General features: G+C 42.3%; 1 protein-coding gene and 2 long non-coding RNA genes across 4 annotated transcripts in view; 1 reads left to right on the top strand and 2 right to left on the bottom strand.

Moving 5' to 3' along the window:
* The window catches only part of LOC116665740, a 21,906-nt gene extending 3,618 nt beyond the window's left edge, over positions 1-18,288 (bottom strand). The window contains exons 1-2 of the long non-coding RNA XR_004322391.1: positions 18,226-18,288; positions 2,887-2,944 (exon numbers count right to left, since the gene is read on the bottom strand). This is a non-coding gene — a long non-coding RNA (uncharacterized LOC116665740). The remainder of the gene's footprint in view (positions 1-2,886; positions 2,945-18,225) is intronic.
* SIAH1 (siah E3 ubiquitin protein ligase 1) overlaps positions 16,372-27,992 on the top strand; it is a 25,964-nt gene continuing 14,343 nt past the window's right edge. Inside the window, exons 1-2 of one of the 2 annotated variants that reach the window (XM_032486259.1) lie at positions 16,887-17,005; positions 21,531-21,614. Coding sequence is in view for 1 of the 2 variants with exons in the window: in XM_032486258.1 (XP_032342149.1) it covers positions 16,621-17,005 (385 nt within the window). In the remaining variant the exon portion in view is untranslated. Of the gene's footprint in view, positions 17,006-21,530; positions 21,615-27,992 lie in introns of both variants that reach the window. The other variant, XM_032486258.1, reaches the window with a different exon arrangement.
* Positions 23,513-27,992, bottom strand: part of LOC116665739 — a 13,630-nt gene continuing 9,150 nt past the window's right edge. The window contains exons 3-4 of the long non-coding RNA XR_004322390.1: positions 26,187-26,342; positions 23,513-23,650 (exon numbers count right to left, since the gene is read on the bottom strand). This is a non-coding gene — a long non-coding RNA (uncharacterized LOC116665739). The remainder of the gene's footprint in view (positions 23,651-26,186; positions 26,343-27,992) is intronic.

Here is a 27,992-nt window from a genome sequence, read left to right as displayed (position 1 = left end):
TTCCTTCCATCCTTCCTTCCTTCTTTTCCTCACTAAAAACTTTTCAATCACCTTCGCTGTCTGCTATGGGGAAAGCAAACACAGAGAAGTCACAGTCCCTGTGCAATTTGGTTGCAGGGACAAGACATACAGACACTTAACAGAGAACAAAAAGGACGGGATGCTGGCCAAAGTGTGTTCCTGGAGGCTCTGCTCCTTCACAACAAAGCTGGGAAAGAGTCTTTGAAAGTGCCCTCTTTAAATTGGCTCTTGAAAGAAGGGAGAAGATGGATTGGCAGAGAGGTGGCCTTCCTGGTAGGGAAGGCGATGAGGTGTCAGGGAAGGAACAATCAGCCGAGAGTTAGGAGAACTTGGGGTGCATCCAAGCTGTCTTGAAGTAAGTGCTGTATTGGTGGGGATAAGGGGAACCGGGGTCTTCAAAGCCATTTCCCATGCTAATTGTCTATGATCAATCTGTGATTCTGTGAGTCAGAAGAAATACAGAGCTGTCAGGCTTCTGTTCTAGTGTGTGTAACACCTGTCTGTAGTCCAATGGGATTGTGTCCTTCCCAGGACCTCTGCTTGTCCCTTTCCCTCTGCCTGGAATTCATTTCCTCTGGATCAGCTCTGTTCAATAGACCCTTCAGGTGGGGGAGATATAGCTCAGTGGTAGAGCGTGTGCTTAGTATACATGAGGTCCTGGATTCAATTCCCAGTACCTCCATTAAAAATAAATTTAAAAAAACCTAATTACCCATCCCTGCATTCTATCCCCCCCCCCAATTTTTTTTTTTAAAAAGAACTTTCTGGGATGATGAAAATGTTCTATTATTAGTGCCATCTTATACAGTAGCAGTGAAGCAAAATGTGACTATCGCATACTGGAAATGTGGCTAGCGTGACCAAGGAATACATTCTTTATTTGACTTAATTTTCATTAATTCCTATTTAAATAGCCACTGTGGCCTCCATATTGAACAGCACGGCCCCAGATTTTCTCATGGCTGACTCCTTTGCACTGTTCAGATCTCACTTCTCAATCACCCTCTCAGAGAAGCTATCCCTTAGGACTGCCACCTGAAGAAGGGAGACGACTGCCCCTCGCCAAAGATGTCCACATCTTAATCCCCTGAATCTGTGACGATATTACATTATATGGCAAAAGGAAATTAAGATTGTAGATGGAATTACATTGCTAATCAGCTGACCTTGAAATGGGAAGGTTATCCTGTATTTTCTGGGTGGGCTTAATTTAATCACAAAATCCTTAAAAATAGAAGTAAGTACAGGAACGACGTGGGTTAGTGAATGAGATGGATGAGAAAGGAGGAAAGATTTGAAGTGTTCGAACACTTGCTCAACAACCTGAGTGAGCAAGGACGCGGGTTCTCCCCTGGAGCCTCCAGAAAGAAGCATGGCTGTTTCACACCTTGATTTTAGTCCTCTGAGGTCCTACCAGATTTCCAACCTACAGAATTATAAGATAATACATTTGCATTGTTTTAAACCACTAAGTTTGTGGTCATTTCAGCAGCAATAGGAAACTGATAGACTACCTGTAACAGACCAGCTCAGACCCTCCTCTGGCCACGCCCCTAGGGAGTCAGAAGTCTAAGGTCCCAGAGAGAGGTGCCCACCCAGAGCCCCACTTCTAGTCACACTTCAGCTACCTGCATCTTGGAATCTCTGTTCAAGGGCCCTGGGACTGCTCCCAAGACCATGTGCACTTTTGCCTCCAGAAGGTGGAGGGAACCACAGAGAACACTGCTTATGCATGTTTGGGAGGGGGTGGGGCCAAAGCTGGGACACTGTGCTGCAGTGCCACCCGAGCCCAGGGGAGAGGCCCCTTAATGCACGGGACAGGGTTGGGCACGGGAGCATGGTAAAGAAGGTCAGGAGGAGAGTTAAAGGTCAAACTGTTTCCCCGTGCTGCCAGGTTCCAGCGTGAACTCTGGGAAGTCCACAGATTTGAAGTTTGAACATGGTATTATGGTATTCCGGGTCTTTATGAGAGTGTATCTGTCCTTGTAGGAGAACAGAACATATTCTCATTAACAGTCTGTTAGTTTGATCATACTTTTTAAATACTTAGACATGTGTCTGGAGCCTCTGTTTAAATTCTTGGTCTGGCCCCTACAATTTTGGGGACAGTCCTATTGCTTACTCCTTACCAATAATTGCACTCCCCCATCTAGTCAATCTCCCCATCACCTTGTTTTATTTTCTCCATAACACCTAATGTTGTCTGGAATTATTTATGTGCTTACTTGTATCAAAACTGCCTTTCCCCATTAAAAGGTAAACTCCAGAGAACTGGTCTGTCTTGCTCAAGGCTGCTTTACCAGTGCCTAGATGGAGGAGGGGCTTAATTGGCTTTTGTTGGGTGAGTGGACAGGCAAATGCATTGAGAAGGAAGGGGTTTGCAGCTGGGCAGAGACGTTTTGCTTTGCGGTCTTAGTGTAAGGGCTGCCCTTTGTGTAAGCTCAACCCTTCCCCACTCTGGAGAATTGGAATTGGAGTCCTTGAAGTCTCTCTAGGTTTTAAATTTCTAAGATATTCTAGGAAAAAGAGGAAACCCTAGTTGTTCCTGGTCAGAAGGCTCCTATTGTTGACTTTATGACTTACTTATTGACTTATATCAAATTACCCCAAATTTAGCAGCTAAAAACAACAATCATAGATTATTAAACAGTTTCTGTGGATCTGGAATTTGGGAGTGGCTTAGCTCTGTGGTTCTGACTCAGGGTCTCATGAGTTTGCAGTCAAGCTGTCGGCTGGCTGGGGCTGCCATCATCTGAAGGCTTGACTGGGGCTGGAGGATCCCTTCCAAGACAGTCCATTCACAAGGCTGTTGGCTGGAGGCCTCAGTTCCACGCTGGCCGCTGGTGACCAGCTCTGGTTGCTCACCATGTGGACTTCTCTAGAGGGTCACTTGAGTGTTCTCATGACAAACTGGCTGGATTCCCTGGAGCAAGTGATCCAAAAGAGAGAAAGAAAAGAAGGAAGGCAAAATGCCTTTTTGTGATTTCTCTTGAAACTGACACATCATCACTTTTGTCTTATTTTATTTGTTAGAAATGAGTCACCAAGTCCAACCCACACTGAAGGGTTGGGAGACTAAGCTCCACTTTTTAAAAGAAAGTATTATTTGTGGATATATTTTTAAGCCATCACAATGACCGGGATGGGTCTTGCTTCCTTGCAAAGGCTAATCTTCCTCCTTGCTTTTTCTTCCTTTAACTGTCACTTCTTGCTTCTCTTGGGTCTTTGAATCTTTCACCATTTTCTCTCAATTCTGTCTCTCTTATTTTCTCTGGTCACAGAAGTACGCAGACCCCAGGCATTCTCACAACTCCCCTTTCCTCCTAGTGGTCGTCCCTCTAGTTATGGGTCATGGAGCCTCATTAGTGCCCCTCCCCCCACCTGCACTTTTTATCTCACTCCTCTGCTGGCTCCTCCCCTTCCTTCCTCTCTCAGAACACGGACATTCCCTAATGCCCTTTGCTTTCTCTGTACGCTCTTGTCCTTGAAACTCTCATTGGCTTCTGTGATTTGAGCCATCCTTTCTAGGTAGATGATAGCCCAATGCACACTCTTAAGTTCCACTCCCAATTTTCCTCCTGTCTGCTGCACCTCTCCGGCTGGATACCCCAGGGGCCACTCAGCCTGCCATGTCTATATTTAGCCCTCCTTCTCCAATCTGCTCAGCATCCCGTAATCACCAAGATTCAAAACTTCAGGCTCTCTGACCCCTCCCTCTTCCCCAACACACACATCCATTTCACCACTAAGCCCTTTGGGTTTTACCACCATGACAGTGTCACTGAGCTATTATGAGAGCCTGTGAATTGGTCTTTCTGCCTCCAGGTTACCAGGTCCACTACTTCCTGCTCAGAATGCCCAGATTAATCCTCGTGCAGCAGGGCTCTGAGGATGTTACTCCCCCGGCTCAAAAACTTTCAAGGGGTCTTCCTGGTTACAGATTTTCAGCCTGGCCTCCCAGGTCTTACAATGTGTGAGATGATGGTGTTTCAAATTTTAACCCACAATAGGCTTGAATTCTCAAGACCTGAGATGAAATCCTAAATCTGTCATTTATAACTGATGTGACCCTGGGCAAGGAGTTTCACTTCTATGAACCTGAGTTTTGGAGATACCAAAAGGGGAATAGCATTATTTCCAATCAGATGTCTTGAGGATTAAATGAGATAATGTACATAGAGTTCTTATTCTTGTTCACATTAGACCAGGAGCTACACCACAGCTGCTATCATTACCACCCCATATAAAGATACTTAGCAAAAAGTGCCTGGCGCAAAGTAGATACTCAGCAAATCAGTGCTTTGCCAAGGTAAGTTACTGGAGTGTGTACCTCTGGTGTTACTTTTATTTTTAAATAATTTATTCCAGTTGTTTTTCATTTATGACAAATGACTGGATTTCCAAACATATATGTTAACACATTTATTCTTTTGTTTGTTTGTTAACACATTTATTCTAGATCTGAGATTGGCAAATCTTTTCTATAAAGGGCCAGAGATATTTTAGGCTGGGTGGGCCATGTATAGTCTATGTCACAACTGTTCAACTCTATTATAGCACAAAACAACCATGGGCCACATGTAAATGAATGGGGATAGGTTGTGTCAAAAAAAAACCCTTTTAATGGACACTAAAATTTGGATTTCATATCATTTGTACCTGTCATTAAATATTACTCTTCTTTTGATGTTTTCCAACCATTTAGAAATGCAAAAACTACTCTTAGCTGGTGGGCCATACAAGAACAGATGGTTGGGGCGGGGTGGGTAATAGCTCAGTGGTAGAGCACATGCTTAGCATGCACAAGGTCCAGGGTTCAATCCCCAGCCCCTCCATGAAAAAAAAAAGAACAGATGGTGAGCTAGATTTGGTCTGTGGGGCCATTTGCTGACCCCTGGTGTACAGTATTCATTACATTTAAACAATAAACAGTGAATTGGTTTAAGAATAATATGAAGAAGAGTAAAGATGATATGTGGATCTAGAGAATATTCTGACAGTGGTGCAAGAATCATCTAAGTTGGGACAAAACACCCATAAATGTTTATTGCTCATAAATCTCTACAACCTGATTCAAACTTGCTGACCAGTTGCATCTCCTCCAGGGCCCCGCTGGGTTTCTGTTTCCCTACTCACCCTGCATGTTCCTTTGGTCTGGAATACCCTCTGGATTATTTTTACTCCCAATACTTTTGACTCCAAAGTTGTGGGATTTTTCTACACCAACAACCTGTTCGACTCTCCAGACCCAGCTTGGTGTCCCACAGTGCAACCCTGTCCTGACACTGTCTACCTGGAGTCCGCATCGGCCTGGCAGGCTGAAGGGCACAGTCCCACAAGACTGCCCTCACTCAGATTCTGGTCCCACGTACTGGATCCTCCACGTACTCACACTTCTGTCCGACTTGATTACAAAGTTGGAAGCTCCCACAACCCCCTCCTTTCAGGTTTGACAATTTGCTAAAACAGCTCATAGAACTTGGGAAAGTGCTTTACTTTCCACTACCAGCTTATTTTATGATTATAAAGAATACGAAGGAACAGCTAGATGGAGAGGTACATAGGGCAAGAAATGGAAGGGTCTGGAACAAGAGCTTCTGTTAGGAACAAAGACCAAAATATATATTTCTTCTTTTTCTTCTTTTTTTTTAATCTTAATAGAGGTACTGGGGATTGAACCCAGGACCCTGTGCACGCTAAGCACGTGCTCTACCCCTGAGCTATACCCTCTCCCCCTGAGCTATACCCTCTCCCCATATTTCTTATTTATCATGATATCACCCATTCCCCTTATGCTCACTCAAATCATATCCTGTAAGGGCCACATTAAATACCATTGTATTAAAAGTCTTCCGGTGATCCCTCCCTCCCCCACAAATGGTATTGTCCCTTCTCTGCCCTTCTCCTCGTGCCTCCTCCCTCAGTAACATCCTGTTGGCACCTTTGTTACTGTACTGTGTCCTAGTTACTTGGTTATTTATCTTCTTAAGACCGAAGTTCTTAAGGTCTGGGACCTTATCTAGCCAAGATTTGGCATTTGTGCCAGGCACTCAGAAGGCATTTCTTGCGTTTTGGTTCCTTGAATTGAAAACGGGATCCGACAGGATTCCGCAGTGGCAGAGATTCACTAAGCAAACTTAAGTCACTGGAGCGGGTCTGGTGGGAGGCTGGGGAGGGAAAGGCCACGCCCCCGGGGGCGGCTGCCGAGAGTCCGGCTCAGTCTGCGAGGATGCTGGGCTGGTCTGTATTAGCGAAACCTTCAGGAAGCAGGTCTGAATAGAGAGAAAAGTAGGGCTTCCTAGAGCTTCCCACGCGTCCGCGAGGCTAAGCCAAGAGCACAGTGAAATTCAACTGCTGATTGTCCCCGGGGCCTCCGGAGAGCCCAGGTCTGAGAAGGGCCTCTTGATACTCATCATGCCCCAGTTCCAGGAGTGAATCAGGCCCTCTTGCAACCGTTAATGGGCCTTAATCACAAGCCCCATCTCGCAGGTTCGGTACAGACGAGCTTTGTCATTTCGCTGAGGGAATCATGGCCATTTCTCTTCCAGGCTCAGAGCAACTCCCCCTGCCCCATCTAGCCCTCATGAGATGGCGATTTAAACCACTCCGGTTACCAGGTTTCGTTAGGTAATCATTCACTGATTAAGCGACAGTGGCCCAAATAACCTTGGTGGTACAGACGCTTTTTCGAAGCCAGCGGATGTCCTGCCAAATTAAAGGATGTCAGGGTGAGATACTATGAATATCAGTTTCCTTCTCCCTGGCAGCGGAGAGGATTAATTAAATGCTTGTGAAGTGCTTTGAAAATTTAAGCTCTTAAGAGTTATTGTTCTGTGTAACAAGGAAAAAATAGAATTCTTGGCTCATTAAATCTGAAATGTTGTAAGGCTGAGTGCTTTTTTCAGGATACCTCTGAGGGCTACATTTTTATTAAAAGAAAGAAAGAACGGGAAAGAAAAGAAATGTGTCTGTAATACACATACAGACGTGCTGGAAAGTCGGCTGGGTTAATCAGTGCTTCTGTTGACTAAGAAATGAACAGCCAGAAGCTGTTTCTTATTGATGACCAAAGAGGCAAGTACTAAGAATCAAGTGTTCAAATGTGCAGGGACAGTGTCACTAAAATATTAGCAGACACGTATTTGCTTTCTTTCGCCAGCCTGGAGGGATCCAAAAGCCGTGAGGCCGTCTGCGTGCAAACATTCTCAACATGCCTGGATGGCCTCTTCCATCTTCAAAGAACCAAATGAGGCAGGCATCCTCCGCCCCCACTCTGTCGCTAGAGTTGCCCAGGGACCCTTTTGCTTTGTTTCCAGATGTTCTGTGATATTTGAAAGCGCACCATCCTCGATGGACCCTCACTTCTCTTTAAATCCAGATCGACTGAGGGCTTTTCCTCCTTTTGCATCTACGCCCATTTCTGCCCATTTCCTATGGCTGCTGCAACAATTTAGCACACACATGATGGCTGAATACAACATAAATGTATTCTCTGACAGTTCAAGATGTCAAGACGTCAAAAATCAGTCTCACTGGGCTAAAGTCAAGGCGTTGGCAGGACTGGTTCCAGAGGTGGATCTGTTTCCTTGCCTTTCCGGCTTTCTGGAGGCTGCCTGCATTTCCTGGCTCCTGGCTCCACCCTGACCTCCTCTTCCAACCTCACAACTTTTTAAATTTTTTTTTCCCTTGGTGGTGGTGGTGGCTTAATTAGGTTTATTTCCTTACTTATCCATTAAATTTTATTTATGTATGTATGTATGTATGTTGAGGGGGAGGTAATTCGATTTATTTTTAATAGAAGTACTAGGGATTGAACCCAGGACCTCGCACAGGCTAGGCATGCACTCTCCCACTGAGCTATACCCTCCCCCTATTTATTTATTTTTTTTAATTGAGGTACTGGGGATTGAACCCAGGACCCCGTGCATGAGCGCACACTTCACAGCTGAGCTATACCTTCCCCCTCAACTCACACCTCCTTCTGCCAGATCCTCCTGCTTCCCTCTTTCCCTTACAAAGACCCTGTGACTACACTGGATGCACCAGGACAGTCCAGGATAATCTCATCTCAAGATCTTTAGCTCAATCACATATGCAAAGTCCTTTTTGCCATGCAAGGTAATACATTCACAGGTTGGGGGGGAGGGTTGTGGACCTTTTTTTGGGGGGGACGTTATTCTGTCTACCACAGTCTCCAACTTCCAGCCCCCTTCTGGTTTGTTCTGTCTACTCAAGCCAGGGCCTGTTCTAAATGTTTTACATGGATTAACTCATTTCATTTTCACAATCACACTAGAAGAGAAGTTGGTTACTACAGATGGGGAAACTGAGGCAAAACTTGCCTGGGGCCATTAATTTAGTACTCAAGCCAAGAATTCACAGATTTTGTCTCTTAAAGACTTTACTGCTTTTATTGTTTTTAATTATAAAAGTAATACAATATATGTGATTAAAAGTAATTCAAATGAAAATACATCTCCCTGTCCTTTCCTGCATCTTCAGCTGGGCCACCCCTCCTAATAGCCCTTTGCAACTTCAGTGCTTCCAGGAATTACACCTATACCTTAATGTTACACAAACACCTACATTTTTAAATTAATATAGACAGTGGGAGGTAGTTGTCCAGATAACATAACATATACTTTTGTTAATTATTCTAAAACTATTAAAATGAAAATCCTGAATTTAAAAGTTCTCATCAACTCATCAGCTCTGGAGAGGAATTCACATGTAAACTCTTATAGATCAGTGTACCTGAGTTGAAACACCCAGGCATAGAGCAAAGAGTGGAGGCTTTTAACCATATTCAATATCTTGTAATAACCTTATTGAAAAACAATATGAAAATGAATATATGTATATATATGCATGATTGGGACATTATGCTATATACCAGAAATGGACACATTGTAACTGACTATATTTCAATTGAAAAAAAAAAAAAAAAAGAGCAGAGGCTTTGCAGACTGGCAGGCCTGGCTGTCAGCTTTCACTCCACCACTCATTTCTCCGTGCCCTTGGAAAAGTTACTTATCCTTTCTGAGTTTCAGTTTCCTCATCTGTAGGATGCTCCTTTCATATGTGTTGTTAAAGTCAATAACCTGTAAATTTAAGTACAGGTTAGGAGTTCAATAAATGCTAGTTCTTCCAAGAAAGATGGAACAAATGTCTTCTAATAATTAATAAAAAGATATAAAAGAAAAAAACTGGGGAGGGAATAGCTCAGTGGTAGAGTGCATGCCTAGCATGCACGAGGTCCTGGGTTCAATCCCCAGTACCTTCATCAAAAAAAAAAAAAAAGGTAAATAAATAAGCTTAATTACCTCCTCCCACAAAAAAAAAAAAAAAAAAAAAAACCTGTAGACAGCCAGATGTTTTTAGGACATGGTCCTTGTCAAGTATTTCCTCATTTGCTCTACAAAATTTTGAGGGCTCTCCATGGCCTTGATGGAGACATAATGGTGACTCCGCCGTGCCCCTCCCTGCACAGGGCTTAGTATACTACTTAGCACAAAACAGGAACTCAACATAGAATTTTTTTGAAGACTAACTTCTAATGACTATAAAGAAAAGGGTTGCATCCATAGAAATGAGTATGTGTGTTTGTAGGTGGCAGATGTGGCAGGGGGAGGAATTGTATCAAAAGCATTGGATGGATACTAATTGCATTTCATTGATTTAAGACCAACATTTGGAAAGTCATTATTTTTAACATCACCTATCCCCACAGACTACCAGGTACATAAAAACCTGAATCATTTTCTAGCTTCTTGTTAAATTTTGTGCCTAGTATATACCCTTTTTCCTGAGGAAATAGATTAAATTCAAGGAAAAACCAGTTGTGGGCGAATGCATTTTCTGAGCATTTGGGCTTTGAGGAACTTTCTGCGGTTAGTCCCTATCACGTTTTTGGGTCTTCATGCTGTATCTCCAATTTCCTCCTGACCTTGTTCAGCAGAATTTGTCTTGGATACTGCTTAGGACATTCACCAACCCCAGACTGTGAATGACTGTCAACAGGTGTGTCTGATAAAGGAAACATTGTTTTTGCTCTGCTTCAGGCATGTCTGACATGTTGGGGACCTGCTTTCCTTTGCAAAGCTGATAGGAATCTAGTATTTGGGAGGGAGGAGCGCTTCCCTGTCTGTTTCAGGCCAAGAAAAGTCTCTTGGTTTGGCTAACAGCAGAGCTAAGCTTGGAAAGGCATGCTAATATATCTTCAGCACTATCCACCTCAGCTGAATGATAAATGGATATTAATGGTCTAACATACAAGAAGATAGTTTCCTGGGCAAGAGATACTTCTGATTGCCTGGAGACACAGTCCATCAGTGATCTGGGCATGATGGGTTTGGTCTTATGAAGTGGTCTGTTATAAAAAAATTGTATTGACATTAGACACTTGCAAATCATCTGTGCCGTATTAACTGGTTTTGCCAATGTTGACAGCGTTATCTGGGATTGCATGTACTCCATGCAAAGGACAACTTGCTTTTACTGCATAGAGGACTGCCAGTGTGCCCTGAACACCAATAACACATTCATCAAATGAGTCAGTGAACTGGTAGAGGCTTGACAGAAGAGAAATTTGAGAAATGGGCCTCCCAAAAACTCAAGGATTTCAGAGACCCATACAGAAAGCTACCAATTAGAGCAACAGCAGGAGAGGGACTTAACAAAGATGAGATTTGTGCTTTGGAAAAAGGGCACTGGTGACTGGAGGAGGGAGGCTGGTGCTTGTGGGACTAAAGCTTTGAGGCCTGGGGAGTATTTGGAAAGTTACTGTAGCATTGCATTGTACTGCTGTATTGGAGGAACAATTTGGAGTTTAGAGTTTTATATATCTGAGATTTATCTTTTATTCATGTTTCTTAAATTAAGTACACTGGTGTGCCCAAAGATCTAGCTAGATAGGTGGGTCTGAGTACTCTTAATTTATAGAATAGTTGAAAATAATCATGTAAGAGAATGTGGGAGACAGGAAGAATGTAGGTCTATGTGTGTAGTTTTAGCAAATTTCCATGTGAAAGAAATAATAATACCCAATTTTGAACATGACTCACTTATTAAAAATTATGGACCAGTGCAGTAAGTCAAAACACTTTCTACTTATTTCACTTGCTCCTACTCCGTCTCTTGGTAAAATCTCACCAGGCACCATGGAAAGAACAGTTGTATTTGAGAAGATGTCAATGAGTTGGTATCTGACCTATATTAAATATCAAGTTACTATGAATTTGTGTAAGATCCCAAAATATAGATACTATCACCAGTGCCAGCTTTATTCATAAATAGGAAAGAGGAAAGTAATGTCACTTACTATCACTGGAGCATTTACTGTGGGCCAGATACAGGGTTAGCACTTTATGGTCCACTGGAGTAGATGAAATTGCCATTTGATGTGACTTGAGGGGACTGGGAAGGCTCCCCACCCTGAAATGCCTTCCCCATATGGCCTGAAAATATTTGGCTCTCATCCTGAAATCCCATCAAGTAGAACACTATTTGGATTGGCTTTAGAGTTTACAAAATGATTTTCTATAGATTAACTGTCATGGAAGCAGAGTTGCTTCCCTATTCAGAAAAGGGTGCCCAGTTACTTCACAGTGGGACTATTTTCCTTCAAATGTTTACAATTTATTGTAGGGTGTTTGTGTCCCACCCATACCTATCAGCCAATCATACCTTCACTAGGAATGAACCAGATCAGATCAAGCCCCTCCCGAATCTAGGTAAGATGAGTGATGATGAAGTTAATCTAATGAGCTAGTTTTGTATAAAAAGGAAACGGGAGAAGGAAGAAGCAGTTTTGACTGTCTGTACAGGAGAGCAGGCTCCTACCAAGCCAAGAAAAGCAAGTTGGAGAATTCCAGAAAAAGAAGTTCCTTCTGAGTGGTGACGTAAAAGCTCCAACACTTCGAAACCAGTGTGTGGCATCTCCAGGGACCGCTTTGTCCTGGGCACCCCTGCAGCTTAAAAGAATCCACCAGTTTATAAGGTACTCCAGCACCGGGCCAAAGGAGGTACTGTCATTTTCAGATGTACAAAGTGCTGTTGATAAATGGATATTAACAGTCGAACCGGGAGAAAGGCTGGGGATATGAGGGGGCCAAAATTTGATTTTGGCAAAGCATGATGTTTGGAACTTTAATTGCCACAACACAATGTGCAATTAAGGGCAATTCAAAGGATTTTCAGGGGTAATTTTTAAAAAAACTTTCTTTGGAGGGGAGGTAATTAGATTTATTTATTTTTTTAACGGAGGTACTGGGGATTGAACCCAAGACCTCATGCATGCTAGGCATGCACTCTACCACGGAGCTATACCCTCCCCACCAAGGGTAATTTTGATTACACTTATTTTTTAAAAATTCTTTTCCATTATGGTTTATTACAGGATATTGAGTAGAGTTCCCAGTAGGACCTTGTTGTTTATCCATTTTATATACAGTAGTCTGTACCTGCTAATCCCAAATGTCTAATTTATCCCTTCCCTATCCCTTTTCCCCTTTGGTAACCATAAGTTTGTTTTCTATGTCTGTGAGTCTGTTCCTGTTTTGTAAATAAGTTCATTTGTATCATATTTTAGATTCCACATATACGTGATATCACACGGTATTTGTCTTTCTCTTTCTGACTTACTTTACTTAGTATGATAATCTCTAGGTCCATCAATGTTGCAGCAAATGACATTGTTTCATTCCTTTTTTATGGTGGAGTAGTATTCCAGTGTGTATATATATACCACAGCTTCTTTATCCAGTCATCTGTTGAAGGACATTTAGGCTGTTTCCATGTCTTGGCTATTGTAAATAGTGCTGCTGTGAACATTGGGTGCGCATATCTTGTCGAGTTAGACTTTTTCTCTGGATATATGCCCAGGAGTGGGGTTGCTGGATCATATGGCAATTCTATTTTTAGTTTTTTAAGTAATCTCCATACCGTTCTCCAAAGTGACTGCACCAAATTACATTCCCACCAACAGTGTAGGAAGGTTCCTTTTCTCCACACCCTCTCCAGCATTTATTTGTATAATTTTTAATGATGGCATTCTGAGGTGATACCTGATTATGGTTTTGATTTGCATTTCTCTAATAATAAGTGACGATCATCTTTTCATTTGCCTATTAGCCATCTGTATGTCTTCTTTGGAGAAATGATTATTTACGTCTTCTGCCCATTTTTTGGTTGTTTTTGTTGTTGTTACTGAGTTGTATGAGCTGTCTGTATATTTTGGAAATTAATCCCTTGCTGGTTGCTTCCTTGACAAATATTTTCTCCCAGTCCATAGGTTGTCTTTTCATTTTGTTTATAGTTTCCTTTGCTATGCGAAAGTGTATAAGTTTGATTATGTCCCATTTGTTTATTTTTGCTTTTATTTCTACTGCCATGGGAGACTGACCTAAGAAAACAGTGGTACAAATTGTCTTAGAGAATGTTTTGCCTATGCTCTCTTCTAGGAGTTTTATGGTGTCAGGTCTTACATTTAAGTCTTTAAGCCATTTTGAGTTTATTTTTGGGTATGGTGTGAGGGTGTGTTCTAACTTCATTGATTTACATGCAGCTGTGCAGCTTTCCCAACGCCACTTGCTGAAGAGACTGTCTTTTCTCCACCATATATTCTTACCTTCTTAATTGAAAATTAACTGACTGTGGACGTGTGGGTTTATTTCTAGGCTCTCTATTCTATTCCATTGATCCATACATCTGTTTTGCCAACAGCCAATAGCCTCCTGTTTTGATTACCGCCGTGACTTTGTAGTATTGATCACATTTATTTTTTTTTTGTTTATGGGTGGAGTTTAGAACTTAACTGGTGAGGTGTGACATCACTATGTTAAATCTGTACTTTTGTATATGCCATACGTTTGCTTTGTGTCTGCCTTTTTTATTTGGTTTGAGTTCCATCTTATATCTTAAATATGTATTATATTCCATCTTCTAATGGCGAGTTTTGCCTTAATTGAATTGAAATTGACCGCCTCAAAATGATTGCTGAAAAAGAACCCTTCTTGGTTTTCCTTATTAATTCACCTACTACGCCCTATTATCTCATTCCAGAGAATCTGCTAGAAACACACACCTGTGCCCCACCCCAAATGGGGGTGGGGTAGGGTGGGGCAGGGCTGTGTAGAGTAACCTGCAACTCCTTGTAGGTCCTATTTCCAGCTGCTTTTTGCCTGCTCCAGGTTCTTCACACCTAATGCCTCCAAAACAAGAATTTATCTTTCTCATGCACTCCCTGTTCATCACCATTTGCCAAGCTAGAAATCTCAGAATAGGCCTGAGGGGAGAGCATCAGAAGCTGGGCTTGGGTTTGAATGCTGGCTCTGTCACTTAGCAGCTGTGTGACCTTTGGCAAGTTATTTGAACTCTTTGTGCCTCCGTTACCTCATATTTCCAATGGGCAGTGAAGAGTGATGAGGTAATGCATGTGCCTGGCACAGAGATGCTTAAAAATGGCCACTAACCCTATTTCTACCATATCTTTGTCATTTTCATCAGCATCAGCTCTTTGATCTTCTTCACATCCTACCCTCCCTAAATCCAATTGATTCCAGTCCAGCTCTGTCCCCCCAAGACCCTCCTCAACATGTCTTTGCCATCTCTTTGGCTCAGGCCTTCATTTCTTGCCTAAACAAAAGTGTTTTCCCTGGTCAGCCTTTGCTCATTTTGGCCAGTCTCCTCAACCAAACTCTACCTCCCTGTACAGTGTCTTGGACACAGCCATTTTCTTTTGTGATTGTCTGTTTCATATGTTTCCTTGGCTTGGAAAGACTTCCATCTTCCTCTGGACAACTCCTACCCTTTAGCCAAGGCTCAGTTCCAATTTATTAAATTTATTCCTCAGTGAATCCTTTCTTGGACTCACCAGACTGAGAAGTGTTTGTTGTCCGTTACATTGGGTACATTGGACCACAAAGCCCAACACTTTCTGAACCCTATTGATTTCTTCAGCATCATTGTCTACATCACATCCATGTGCCTTGTGCCTTCCTAGTCCCTTCCCATCTCCACAAGGGAAAAAAAAATGCAGTGGAGATTTTTTTCAGTTCTTAGAATCCGGCAGGCTTCTACTACTATGCAAGGCTTTCCTCAGAAATGCCTTTCCCCTTACTCAAGTCCTCGACTTTCCACCACTCCCCACCCCAACCCCCACAAGCAGGTTAATTCCTTCTAATCGTCAGGTTCTTTAGTCAGTCATCTGTCATATACCTGGTCTGTCATACAACTTCTTAGCATCAGGCACCTTTCCCCTGCCACCCTTTTAGCATTTTTTCACAATCGTAGTGATAGATTTGTGAGACTGATTGTGTCCCCCACTAGATTATATCTACTCTATGAATGCATGCCTAGTTTGGTGGCTCTGCATTTGCAGAACCTAGCATTGTGTGGAAGAAGGGGTAAATGAATGGCTTCTTCACTAGGTAAGCTCCATGCGAAACCAAGCACAGAGTATGATAGTACTTGTCGGATTTCTTCTGTAAGTAGTGGCTATTGTTGAAGAAACGAATAACATCACCAATAACTGCAGGGACCTATGTAACTCGCCCAAGTTCTTCAACTGACCTGGGCTTTGGGGACCAGCTTTTAGCAGTATATTAGTAGCATAGGTTGAGGTTAAGAACACGTGGTTTTTTACTTTCCCAATCTCAAGAAACTGAGCTAATGGTTCAGGCGGAAGAGAGCAGCCACAATACGCAAAGTATTAGGTTGAGAGCAGATGCAGAAGTATCAATACAGACACAGTCTACAAATTTGTTGGGGGAAACTGGAAACTGGCAGCTTGCATTAGTACATAACATAACTTCGTGTGCCTTTCACTTTCAGGCAGAAACTTTTGAGTGTTCTCAGTGCAGTGCTGGCATAAAACCTTCCCATCTAAAAAAGATTTTCTATTGGTAGGGAGCTTGGACATAGTGGGAGACTATTCCCTGGATGGTTTCTAAAATCTCATATAAAAAGTACCCGTTTGTTTTCAAGCGTAATACTAATTTTTATGGAGGGTCTCACATGAAGTCCAAAGTTTGTAAATGCCTGACACTGGCATTTGTTCAGGTATATGCCTTGTCAAGAATCGTGAATGGTATTTTCCTTTTATTTTTTATGTAAAGAAAACCCAGAGTCTCATAAAGCTCCCAGACGAGTGAGGACAAGGGAAAGGGGGTGCTTCCCACTACCCACTTTTCAGCGAAAATAAGCTTTTAAAACTCGTTCCGCTTTTAGAAGAGCGGCGCAAACCTAAAGAAAGGGCTCGGTCCTCTTCCCCTTTAGAGGTGGAGTCCCCGGTCGGTGGCCAAGGCACGCGGTTTCTTTTTTTGTGGGGGAAAGTGGAGTTGGGAAGGGCCGGAGGCGGCGCTGTGTGACAGCCGGGCCGCGGCGCGGGACGACCCCGCGGGTCGCGGAACAAAGCCTCGCGGGGGGCGCGCAACTAAGGTCCCTGACGCGGGAGGCGAGTGCCCACGTCACCCCGGGCGGGGACGGCTGCGGGCAAGAGCAGGATGTGCCAGTGTTTGCTGGGCGCGAGGTGTTCAGTCGCAGCAACGGTAGCCCAGCAGCCCGGAGGCCAACCGCCACTCCGGGAGCCCGGCACCCGCGATGACCGCGAAACCCGCCGCCGGCCGGCCGGACGCCTCTGCGCCTGCGCGCCTGCGCACCCGCGGGAGGCCCCGCCCCCTCCGGGCCGCCGGCGCGCGGTGCCGCGCCTCCTCATGGCGGCCGCCGCAGTGTGTGGTATTTAGCGGGAGCGCGCGGCGGGCTCGAGGACGCGCGAAACGGCGGCGGCGGCGGCGGCGGCCAGGGGGTAGCCGGGGCGGCCGTTGCGGGGCGCGCTCTCGAGCGGCGGCAGCGGCGGCCCAGGGAGTCCCGTCGGTGTCGGCACGGGGAAGAGGCGGTGGCGCGGCCCGCGGTGGCGGGGGTTGGCGGCGGCGACGGAGCGCGTTTGAGCCAGGACCGGGGTCCGAGGCGCGCTCTCCGCCCACAGGTAAGTGGGGCCCGGCCTGGAGGGAGGAGCCGGCCGCGAGGGGCTCCGCGGGAGGAGGACTCCCAGGCCCGGTAATGGCGGCAGGCGGGGAGGGCGGCCGGGCCGGGCCGGGTCGCGCCTCCGGGGCGGGGGCGCGGGCAGCCCCCGGCGCCGGGCGCCTTTGTCTCGGCCGGAGCCGGGCCGCCCGGCCGAGCGCCGCCCCCCGCCCCTCCCCTGCCCGGCCCTGCCCGCAGCCGCGAGCCGGCTCGCCCCCGCCCCCGGCGCCCCGGGCCCGGCAGGCCCGCGGCGGGGGTCGGCCCCGCGTGGCCCGGCGAGGGCGGGGAAGGGCCTCCTCGCCGCGCGGCCCGGCCCCCGCGCGCCGGGGAGGCGGGCCCGGCTTGGGGAGGCGTCCGGCGCGCCCCGCGCCCCGGTGCCGGCCTTTGTTGTGAAGGGTCCCGGGGTGTGCGGCCAACATGGCGGAGGTCAGCTGAGTGCGGGCAGTGGCCGGCCCTTCCCTCCGGCCCCTCCCCGCACCGCCCCGAGGCCCGGGGGCGGACGCGGCGACTCGGCCGTCCTTGGCCTCCCCTGCCTGCCCCCGACCCCGGGAGCGGTCGTCCCCAGTTGCGCCGCGTTCTCTCTCCGGCTCCGGCCTGAGCCGTCATTGTGCGGTGGGAAGAATGCAGTCTCCTCCCTTGTTTATGTCGTTAGAGAGGAGATCGCGTGAACCCCTTGCCAGGGAGGCTTCAGCTTCTTATTGTAAATCTTGGTTTTTCTCGGCTTCATTTGTCGCTTCGTTTGGGGGCTTTCTCGACTCCCAGATTTGTAATTTAGGAATGTGGATAATCTGGGCTACAGCGTTGCGTAGGTTTTTCTTTTCCCGTTCCTGGAAAGATTCAGAATTTGTTTGCTCTGACATTCAGAGAAGTCCAGTTCGTGTGTTCGGAAAATCAGATGGTGTAGCTGATTTGTCAAAGTCATAGAAGCCATGAGCACGGATGTAGGACAGTGATCGGACTGCCCATTTCTAGCAGTTGAATATTTACCATTCTTTGATAAGCGGCTGTCAAGGGTAAATTGTTAACTCTTTTCAGCAGTTGATTGTTGGAAACACGGACTCTGAAGTAAGACTGCCTGCTTTTGGTTTCAGCCCTCCCCCACCGGTTAGTGACCTTGGGCAAGATACTTAACCTTTCCGGCCTCATTTTCCTTATCTGCAAAATGGGTGTAATGACAGTACCTACCTCGTAGGATTGTTGGGAGAGTTGATGAGATGTTAGTAGGCGAAGGGCTTAGAGCAGTGGCAGGCCCAGTGAGCTCAGTAAATGTTTGCTGCTAAGGCTTTTCTTGTTTGGTAACTACTAAACTTACGAGATTATCTTGGCATGTTGGGTATGTTGGAAGTGCATAGGCCAGAATATGTGAAATCACGTTATAAACTTTTAGTGCTTGGGTTTTTCTTTTAGTGTATTTCATTAGTTCTTAAAAATGAAGACGAAGTTTAGATGGTAAATGTCCAGGCATTTGGAGATGATGGCATTGGGAAATGTCTATAGTAAGGGATTATGTGGTCTGGAATTTAAAAAATCAAATTCACTTCCAAGGACTTGAGTTTACTGACTTGGAAAAGTTTCAAACAGTGAGTCTTTGAGTTTGAAGTGTCTATGGTGTCACCATCTCTTTTGGACGTTACTGAAGAGCAGAGTGTACTGTGGTGGTCTGGTAGGTTTATCGGGAGATCTTGGCTCAAACTGTGGAGGAGAGGATTTTGGTTAGCTATTAGGAGAACTTTGTGACAAGTAGATTTTGATCTTAAGTGGATTATACAAATTTTGTGGGGTTTTTTGCCCTGGAAATTAAAGATGTAAACTTGTGATCTGGAATAATTAGTTGCAATCCTAAAGTTGACTTTGCCAAAATATTTTATTTATATGTATTACAGAATTGCTTTAAATGACCCCTCTTGGCATCTTCCCAGCATAATCTAGTAACATTTTAATAATATTTTGAACTGAAATACAGTATAATTAATAGATAAGGAACTTTTCAGGATAAGTATTTCACAAAGTACAAATTCTGAAATTTATATCAATTTAGTGTGATATATTCCCTTGAAGCTTTGGGAAATTCTTACAAAATTGATGTAGAGCAATATTTTTTAATATCTGTAATTAAAAAGAATATTATGATTAGGCTAAAATTAATTGGAGATAAAAAGGAAACATATAGCTATGGCAACAGTGATGTAATAATAAGATTTTGTTTTCAGCTTACACAGTGTTTTGGAAATAGGTCTTAAATGAAGAAAGTAACAAAGTAAGTTTAGTAACTTTGTAAAACAACCACTTAGATTGTATTTTAAAGCAGTTGATTTACTTGATTTTTAGAAATTGGAGGTTTTTCTTGGTTTAAGGAGATCTGTTACAGACTTTTAGTTATAATTATGAAATTTCCATAGACACCTTATAAAGTGTTTAAGTTCTGGATATTTTTGGTCTAGACCTGACTCCAAACAAAATCAATATATGAAAACCTCAGACTTCCCCCCTTCCTTCCCTCCCCTCAAAAAACAACTGGGTATAATTTTTTCCTCTCTAATAAGCACCCTTAATGTTTTCTTTTAAATAGAGATTTTCTAATGCATTTTAAGCCATTTGATTTTCCATGACTTTTACTAGAGCATCTGCTGCAAAAGGGCAGGGATTGTGGGTTTTTATTCCTATATCCTCAGTGTGTAACACTCAGTACATATTTCCTGACTTACTGCTTATGTATTCTTATGACACTCAGATTTCTTTGCTTGCCGAAACCTAGCCCCATGTATTCTTTTGCCTGCAGGTCATTTTTTTTTAATGACTTTATTTTTCAGAGCAGTTTTAGATACACAGCAAAATTGAGCAGAAGGTACAAAGATTTCCCATATATTGTGCCCTACTCATGCATAACCTCCCCCATTATCAACATCTTCCACCAGAGTGATACATTTGTTACAACTGATGTACCTACACTGACACATTATCACCCAAAGTCCATGTTTACGTTATGGTTCACTTTTGGTGTTGTGTATTATGAGTTTTGACAAATGTATAATAATGTGTATCCACAATCGTAGTATCACACGGAATAGTTTCACTGCCTTAAATATCCTCTGTCATCTATCTATTCATCCCTTCCTCCTCCCTAACCTCTTTTTACCGTCTCCATAGTTTTGCCCTTTACAGGGTGTTACATAATCGGAATCATACAGTATGTACCCTTTTCACATTGGTGTCTTTCGTTTAGTCATATGCATTTGTTTCCTCCATGTCTTTTCATAGCTTGATAGCTCAGTTCTTTTTAGCACTGAGTATTCCATTCTCTGGATGTATAAGTTTATTTATCTACTCATCTACCAAGGGACATCTTGGTTGCTGCCACGTTTGGGCAATTATGAATAAAGCTGCTGTAAACATCTGTGTGCAGGTTTTTGTGTGGACATAAGGTTTCAGCTCCTTTGAATGATAGCTGGATCTTATGGTAAGAATATGTTTAGTTTGTATTTGTAATCAGCTGCCATGCTGCCTTCCAAGAGGCTGTAGCATTTTGCATTCCACCAGCAGTGCATGAGAATTCCTGTTGCTCCACATGGCCACCAGCATGTTGTCAGTGTTCTGGGTTTTGCCATTCTAATAGGTGTGTAGTGGTATCTTATTTTTGTTTTAATTTGCATTTCCCTGATGACTAATGATGTGGAGCATCTTTTCATATGCTCCTTTGCCATCTGTAAATCTGATGAGATGAGATGTCTGTTAAGGTCTTTAGCCCATTTTTTAATTGGCATGTTTGTTTTCTTACTGAGTTTTAAGAGTTCTTTGTGTATTTTGGGTAACAGTCTTTATCAGATATGTCTTTTGCAAATATTTTCTCCCAGTCAGTGGTTTGTTTTTTCATACTTTTGACAGTGTCTTTTCCTACATGTCATTTTCCACTTTTGTGTACCAAGGTACTTCAAATTTATGTGTCCAAAACTAAAACCTTTGTTTCCAACCATCCAAGGTTCTCATCTCCTGTATCCAGTTAGTTAGTCATCAAGCCCTGATTTTTCTGTTTATGTCAGATCTGGCTTTGCTTCTCTCTCTCCCTCATTTTCACATGTCCTTCTCTTCTACTTTCTAAGTGTCTGTCTGCTTTTGGTCTCTTCCTCCTCCTTTCAGTTATTCCTCCTTTAATTTAAAGGGGCTTTCTAACATAGGTGACTTACAAGGCCTTCCGTTTAAAGTCCCAAGTTCCTTGACATGGTTAGTTAGTACACAGCCCCTTCTGGAGCTGGCTCTTGTTACTTTCCTGCCATTTTCAGCTATGTACTTGCAAGTTCCTATATGCACGGTATTTTCTCTTTTCCAGCAAAGCTCTACAATTTCACCTGAGACATCACTTAGCTGAGGCACTCTTCCTGGACCCCCCCCCCCACCTTGAATTGGATGTCATCTCCCTGTGTTCCCATAGCACTTTCTGCTTGGCCCCAAGCTATTCACCAGACTAATTTTTCTCTACTACTTTGCCTCCCCAGATAGACTGCAATCTGTATGAGGACTTTGCCTTGATCACCCTTGTCTAGAGTTTAGCACTGTTTCTGGCATGTAGTTGGTGCTCAGTAAGTATTTATTTAATGACTAATACCTTCACATTGTCCTAATATGATCTTCCAGCCTTATTCTCTAGCATTTCTTCTTTGCTATACCTGGTTAAACTGGATTCTTTTTGTTTCTTGAATAGTCTCCTTTAACAGCTCTGTGCCTTTGCTCATGATTGTACTTAATCTCTCAAATGTCTTATCTGTGCTACTTTGGGCAGATGACTTAACTTCTCCAAGCCTTAATTTCCATTAGCATGTGAACAGCTATTAAGCATGTTGCTGTCCCTTGCCCCGGGTCCTAATGCTAGAGTGGCAGTGTAGTTGAGTGGTTAAGAACCAGAGCTGGATGTGTCTCTTGGCTCTGTCAGTTACTAGTTGTGTTTGTGACTTTAAGCTCCATGAGAGCAGGTACATTGCCTACTTTTGCATTTAGAAGCAGATTACATTAACACATAGAAAGTGCTTAAATAATTTAAAAAATTAGTTGTTGAGTAAGTTACTTAATTTCTCTAAATATCACCACTTACATTCTAGAAAGGGAAAGAGAAGAATTACAAATTGTGATATGGACTATAAAGGAGTCAAAAGTGCTGAAATAAAGAATAGTGGTGGGAGGGAGGCTTGCTGTGAGAAGTGGTGACATTTAAGCTACATTAAAAGGATAAGGAGCTAGTTGTTTGAAGGAGGAAAGGGAGAACATCTCAGATTGAATGAAGGAGCAGCAGAAGTAAAAGCCCTGAGGGAAGAATGACCATGGACTATTCCAGGAGCTGAGAGAAGTGTTGCTGGAGCAAAAGGATGAGGGGGAGAGCTAGACAAGAATCAAATCCTGCAGAGTCAAAATAAGGAATGTGAATTTTAAGAGTACTGAGAAGCCATCAGAAGGTTTTAATTCAGGGAGTAACATAATCTACTTTTACTTTTTAAGATTGCTTTAACTGTTTGGAAAATTGGTTGGTTAGAAGGCCGTTTCTTTGATCAGGAAGTGCTGTAGTTGATTATAACCTGGATTAAGGTGGTGGCAGTGAAGATGAAGTGGATGGATTTGAGATGTATTTTGGGTACAGAATTAACAGGGCTTGCCGATGGATTAGATATGAGAGGTGAGGGAAGGAAGGAATTAGGTGGTTTCTGGCTTGAGCAATTGTGTGGATCATGGTGCTATTTACCAAGATGGGAAAAACTAGAAATGGGGGGCAGATAGCAATAAAAGTGAAAACAAAACAAAACAGAAGGATAGTAGTAAAATTCAAAGTTCTGATATGTTGGATTTGAGGTATCTATGATCCAGTGAGGTAGAAGGAACATCACAGAAGTGAGATCCTAGGAGATGTTTGGGTGTTAGAGGAAGTGGCACAGTAGAAGAAGAGGGAGAGACTGATGCAAGAGAGACGGATAATAGAAGGAATGTGAAGTCTAAGAAGGTGAGGATACTGCCCAATGGCAGGGGTCACTTCTTCCATTCTAAGGGGAAGGAAGTGGTAAATCAGCATTTGATGGCTTCTGTTGTATTTCGTAAAGGAAATATGGGTGAAGCCATCAGTTGAGAGTATTTATAGTTAGTGATTACTGTACTATTGCAGGTTAAAGACATGTTGAGAAACTGAGCAGAGAGGAGAGAGGAGAACTCTGTGATGTGTTGCCAGTGATGATACCTGATACTGTTCTTGAGATTCTAGAATACCTGCAGGAGTGGAATTACTTTTTTTTCCTCAAGTAAACTTTTTTGTTGAAGTATAGGATAACTACATATAGAAAAGTGCTCAGATTTTACGTGTACAGCTTGATGGCATTTTAACACACTGTTGTGACCAGCTCCCACCTGTCCCATTACTTTTATTGAAATCTTTAGGAACTCTAGGCTGAATAATGTAGATCAAACAGTCCATTTGGGGTCAGTTTATTCTCTAGGCTTGAGCCACAGTGACACAAATGAGATTGGCAAAGACCTTTTATAAGTCTTGAGGTTACCCAGTCCTGTTGAACTTGTGGCTTTTGTTCTTGTTTGTTTTGAATAGCAGGGGATCGGGGGTGGGGGGAGCACATGGAAGGAACTAGAAGGAGAAATGGAAGAAAAATCTTTGGAGAATTAATCTGTATTTACGAAGCAGATACTGCCAGTGAGAATTATTTCCTTCAAAATTATAAAAACATTAATGCCAGTCTTGTGTTTTATAGGAAGTAGTAAACTGTACTTGTTTTAGTTATTTATTATTGTCATGTTGACAAGCATAGCTAGTGATGGTTGATACAGTGAAATTAAGTTTACTATACACTAACTTTTTTACTTCTGTTTTTGGTTTAACTAAATGAAGTAATCTAATTGTTAAAAACTTGCTTTTTCTCCCTTTTTGTCTTTTTAGCTCTTGAATTTGGCTAAAGTTGAGGGTTTTTTGTTTTTGTTTTTGGTCAAAGTCCCTGATTTAGCTTTATTAGGGACAACTTTGAGTTAATGTCTGCAAACTGTATTCTCTTGATTTTGCTTGGAGAGGTGATAAGATACATTTTGTCTTACAATTAACTTTTAAAATGCTAAATTTAAGCTTTTTTTTTAATAAGTATAAACTAAAGTGTATATATATGTATTTGAAATGTGTGGGGTTATTTTAATGTGAATAGGCTGTTTTATAAATAATGTTTTCTCTGTAAGTATGCATCTATCTATTCAAGGCTTTTTAAGAAAAAAGAAATCTAAGAGAAAAAAGCTATAGGCAAAATCAACTCTTAAGTTCTGTTTCAATTTCTGTATGAAGTTACCAGCAATTGATTAGCAGGAAAGTGTGGGGACACAAAATATGCACAAAAATTTAAAAATTTAATCCTTTTTTATTACCAAAGTAATATGTGTTCTATGGAACATTTGAGAAATATGTACAGAAATGCAACCCCCACTTTCCCACATTCATTCATAGTGTAGTAATTGGAAAGTAACCATTGTAGACATTTTGGTGTAGTTTCTGGTCTGTGTGTGTTTCACATTTTTTTGAGACAGCTATAGTTTTATTTTATTTTATTTTATTTTATTTTATTTTATTTTATTTTATTTTATTTTTTTATTTTATTTTATTTTATTTTATTTTATTTATTTGAGAGGGGAGGTAATTAGGTTTATTTATTTGATGGAGGTATTGGGGATTGAACCCAGGACCTTGTGCATGCTAAGCATGCACTCTACCACTGAGCTATAGTCTCCCCCGCAGCCATATATATTTTAAAGTTAATTTCTTTGATCTGACTTACATCCTTACAGATATTTTCCCATTAAAGGATTACCACTTGTCAGTAACTATACATGTTTGAATTGTATAATTCCAGATGATGAAGTGTGTGGTTATAGTCTGTGTATCCTGCAGTTCTTGACATTTTGTGTACCTGTAGGTCAGTGGTCCCATCTCTGTTCTCTGATTTCTGGTTCCAAACTTGACCTTCTTTCCTTCTCTAATTCTGCACCTTAAGTCTTTAAACCACATTCTGCAATTCGGATGCCCTTCTAGTTTTTTTCTGTTACATTATATGATATGTCCGTACATGGCGTACTTATATAAAAATAGACAACTATATCAGTGTCCATATTTACTTAACTCTTTTTTTCTCTTTCAACATAAATGGGATTGTAATGTATTCAGTAGCTTGTTTTTTTTTTTTTTTCTCTACCTGCTTAAACAATTTGATTCTTATATGTTAGTCTGTGAGTCTATCTCATTTAAAAGAAAAAAAAGCATTTTGTTGTATGGGCTATAATTTAATCATATTCTTAAGATAGGGCTGTTTTCAGTTTATTTGCTATTACAAACAAGATTGCTGTAGTTCTCTCTCTCTCCCACCCCACCACCACACACACAGACACACACAACTTTGCCAACGTGTAAATCATAGGATAGACTCTGAAAAGAAAAACTGCTGTGTCAAAGAGTATATGCACTTCAAATTTTGAAACAAACTGCCAAATCTTATTAGCAGCCTTCACAGTGGACATTTCCAACAGTGTAGGAATGTTTCTGCACATCTTCGCAAATACTTGGAATCAAATCTTTAAAAACAAATTTATATCTAAAATTTCTTAAGTAATGCATGCAGTTTGTGACATTTAAGTTTTTGAACTTCATTTTCCTTTCATCTGAAGTGTTCTACATACATAGTAATTCAAGTCTATTCCATTAGGCTTGTTTTTTAAAGAAAAACTCCCTGCCCCTACTGCTCTCCAGATGTCCTTTGCCAGAGGCAACTGGTTTTACTTCTTTGAAATGATTATTTTTATATTTACCTTCTCTGTCTCTAAATAACATGCTTTTGTTTTTACTTCGATATTTCAGTTTTAGGCCTTATTCCTATTGTGGATTTAACTCCTCTTTCTGCCCCCATCCCAGTCCCTTCCCATTCCCATACTGTCCTAATTTAGTAACATCATAATTCTGTGTTTGCATTATTGTGACTGTAAAGGTTATTCATAATTTGAGCCATAAAGTAAATTGTGGTTACTTTTTTCTCAACTATTTAATTTATATTTGTATCATTTTCCTTGTAGTTAATACTTTCCTGTTTTGCTTTATTTTCTCTGTGCAAATGCTGATGCTACCCCACATTCCTTACCACTTGTCTAAATGCTCAGGTTGTTTGGATGGCCGTGGTGTAAAGTTGTCATTATCCTCAGTGCTCCCCTGCATCTTTCTGTTTACTGTAGCCCATGTTGTCTTCTTTCTTGGTTCATCCTTTTGTATTTGAAGAGCTGTCCTCCAGGGGACATACCTAGGGGAAGTAAACAATGTTTTGAAACCTTGCATGATTATTTTACCCTCAACACTTTCAGGATATTTTGGTTGGACACAGAATTTTAGAATGATAATCATTTTTCCTGGAGGATTTTTAAAAACTATTGGTCTGTTGCACCTAGCTTTGGATATTACTGCTCAAAAAGTCCAAAGCTCTTTTGCTTTCTAACTTATTGACTCTAACAAATATTTTTTGAGCCTGTACTATGTGTCAGGCACTGTTTTAAGTGTTTGGGAGACATCATTGAGCCAGACAGATTCCTACCTTCCAGGTGATAGAGAGGGACTAAAACAGCAAACATAAGTAAGTTGTGTAACCTGATAGAAGGTAATACATTTTATGGACAACAATAGAGTAGAAATGGAGGAAGAGAGGTGGAATGGGTAAGGATTAGGAAGAAGGGTCAGTGGGCAGAGCACTGGTCACTGTTTTAAATAGAGGGAACAAGGTAGGTCTCAATGAGAAAGTAACATACAAGCAAAGGTTAGAAGGAGGTGAAAGTCATGTGGATATCCAGGAGAAAAAGTATTTTAAGGCAGAGGCCCCAAGCAACAACCTAGCCTTACGGAACAAGGAGGCTAGTGCAGTGAGTGAGGGAGAAAGAAGTGGGAGATGAAGTCAGGGTAATGGGGACACATCATCATTTTGCGTAGGGCCTTTTAGGCTGTTGTAGGATTTTATCTATTACCCGGATATGGGAAGTTTTAGTGGATTTTTCTGATTGCTATGCTCAGAATGTATTGGAGGGTGGGGATGGGAGACAAGGATGGAAGCAGGGAGACTTGATAGAAGGATATTGCAATAATTCAGTTGAGAGATAATGGTGGCTTAGACTATATGGTGGTAGTAGAGGTGGTGAGGAGTAGTTGGATTCTGGATATATTTTTCAAGGAGGTACAGTAAGATTTCTTGGTGGTTTTAGATAAGTGGTGTGTAAAGAAAAATCAAGGATGACTTGAAGGCTTTTGAACTGAGTCACTGGAAGGATGGAGTTGCCATCAAATGAGGGGAAGGCTACTGACTGAGTAGTCTGGGAGAAGAAAAGGAGTTCAGTTTTGGGCCCCACCCCCGTCCCTCGCTCCTCATAGTGATGTCTTAGAGGGAGTTGGGTGTACAGATCTGGGGTTTAAGACAAATCCGGAGGGTTTTTGTTTGTTTTTTAATCTGGGCTGGAGATAAAAATTTAGAAATCCGTGGCAGTATCAATGGAATTTTAAAACCACAAGACTGAGTGAGATCACCAAAGTGAAGAAAAGTGGGCCATGGGCAATTCCCAGTTTTAAGAGTTTGGAGAAGAGCAGGAGCTGAGGAGGAACTGGTAAAATAGGAAAACCGAGAGTGTGCAGTCAGTGAACAGAGTTTACCAGGCCAGTGACCCATCAACTCTGTCAGATGTTGGTGACAGTTCAAAACTTGGCAAATTTAAATACAAATGAAACTACAAAACCAGTCAAATTTAAATTATATTAATTTATGAAAGTATTGAATACTGCCTTCTAAATTGAAGTCTTGAAACAACTGTTTTGCTGTAGGTTTTTTTTTTTTTTTTAATTTGAGTTGAACATACCAAAATTATCCCACATATATTGTGGCCACCGCATGATGCATATTTTTACCTGTGTATAA

This window comes from Camelus ferus, chromosome 9, assembly GCF_009834535.1.
Source record: "Camelus ferus isolate YT-003-E chromosome 9, BCGSAC_Cfer_1.0, whole genome shotgun sequence".
NCBI classification, from domain to species: domain Eukaryota; kingdom Metazoa; phylum Chordata; class Mammalia; order Artiodactyla; family Camelidae; genus Camelus; species Camelus ferus.
The sequence above is the reverse complement of the archived record's forward strand: the minus strand, read 5'-3'. Positions and strand labels throughout refer to the sequence as shown.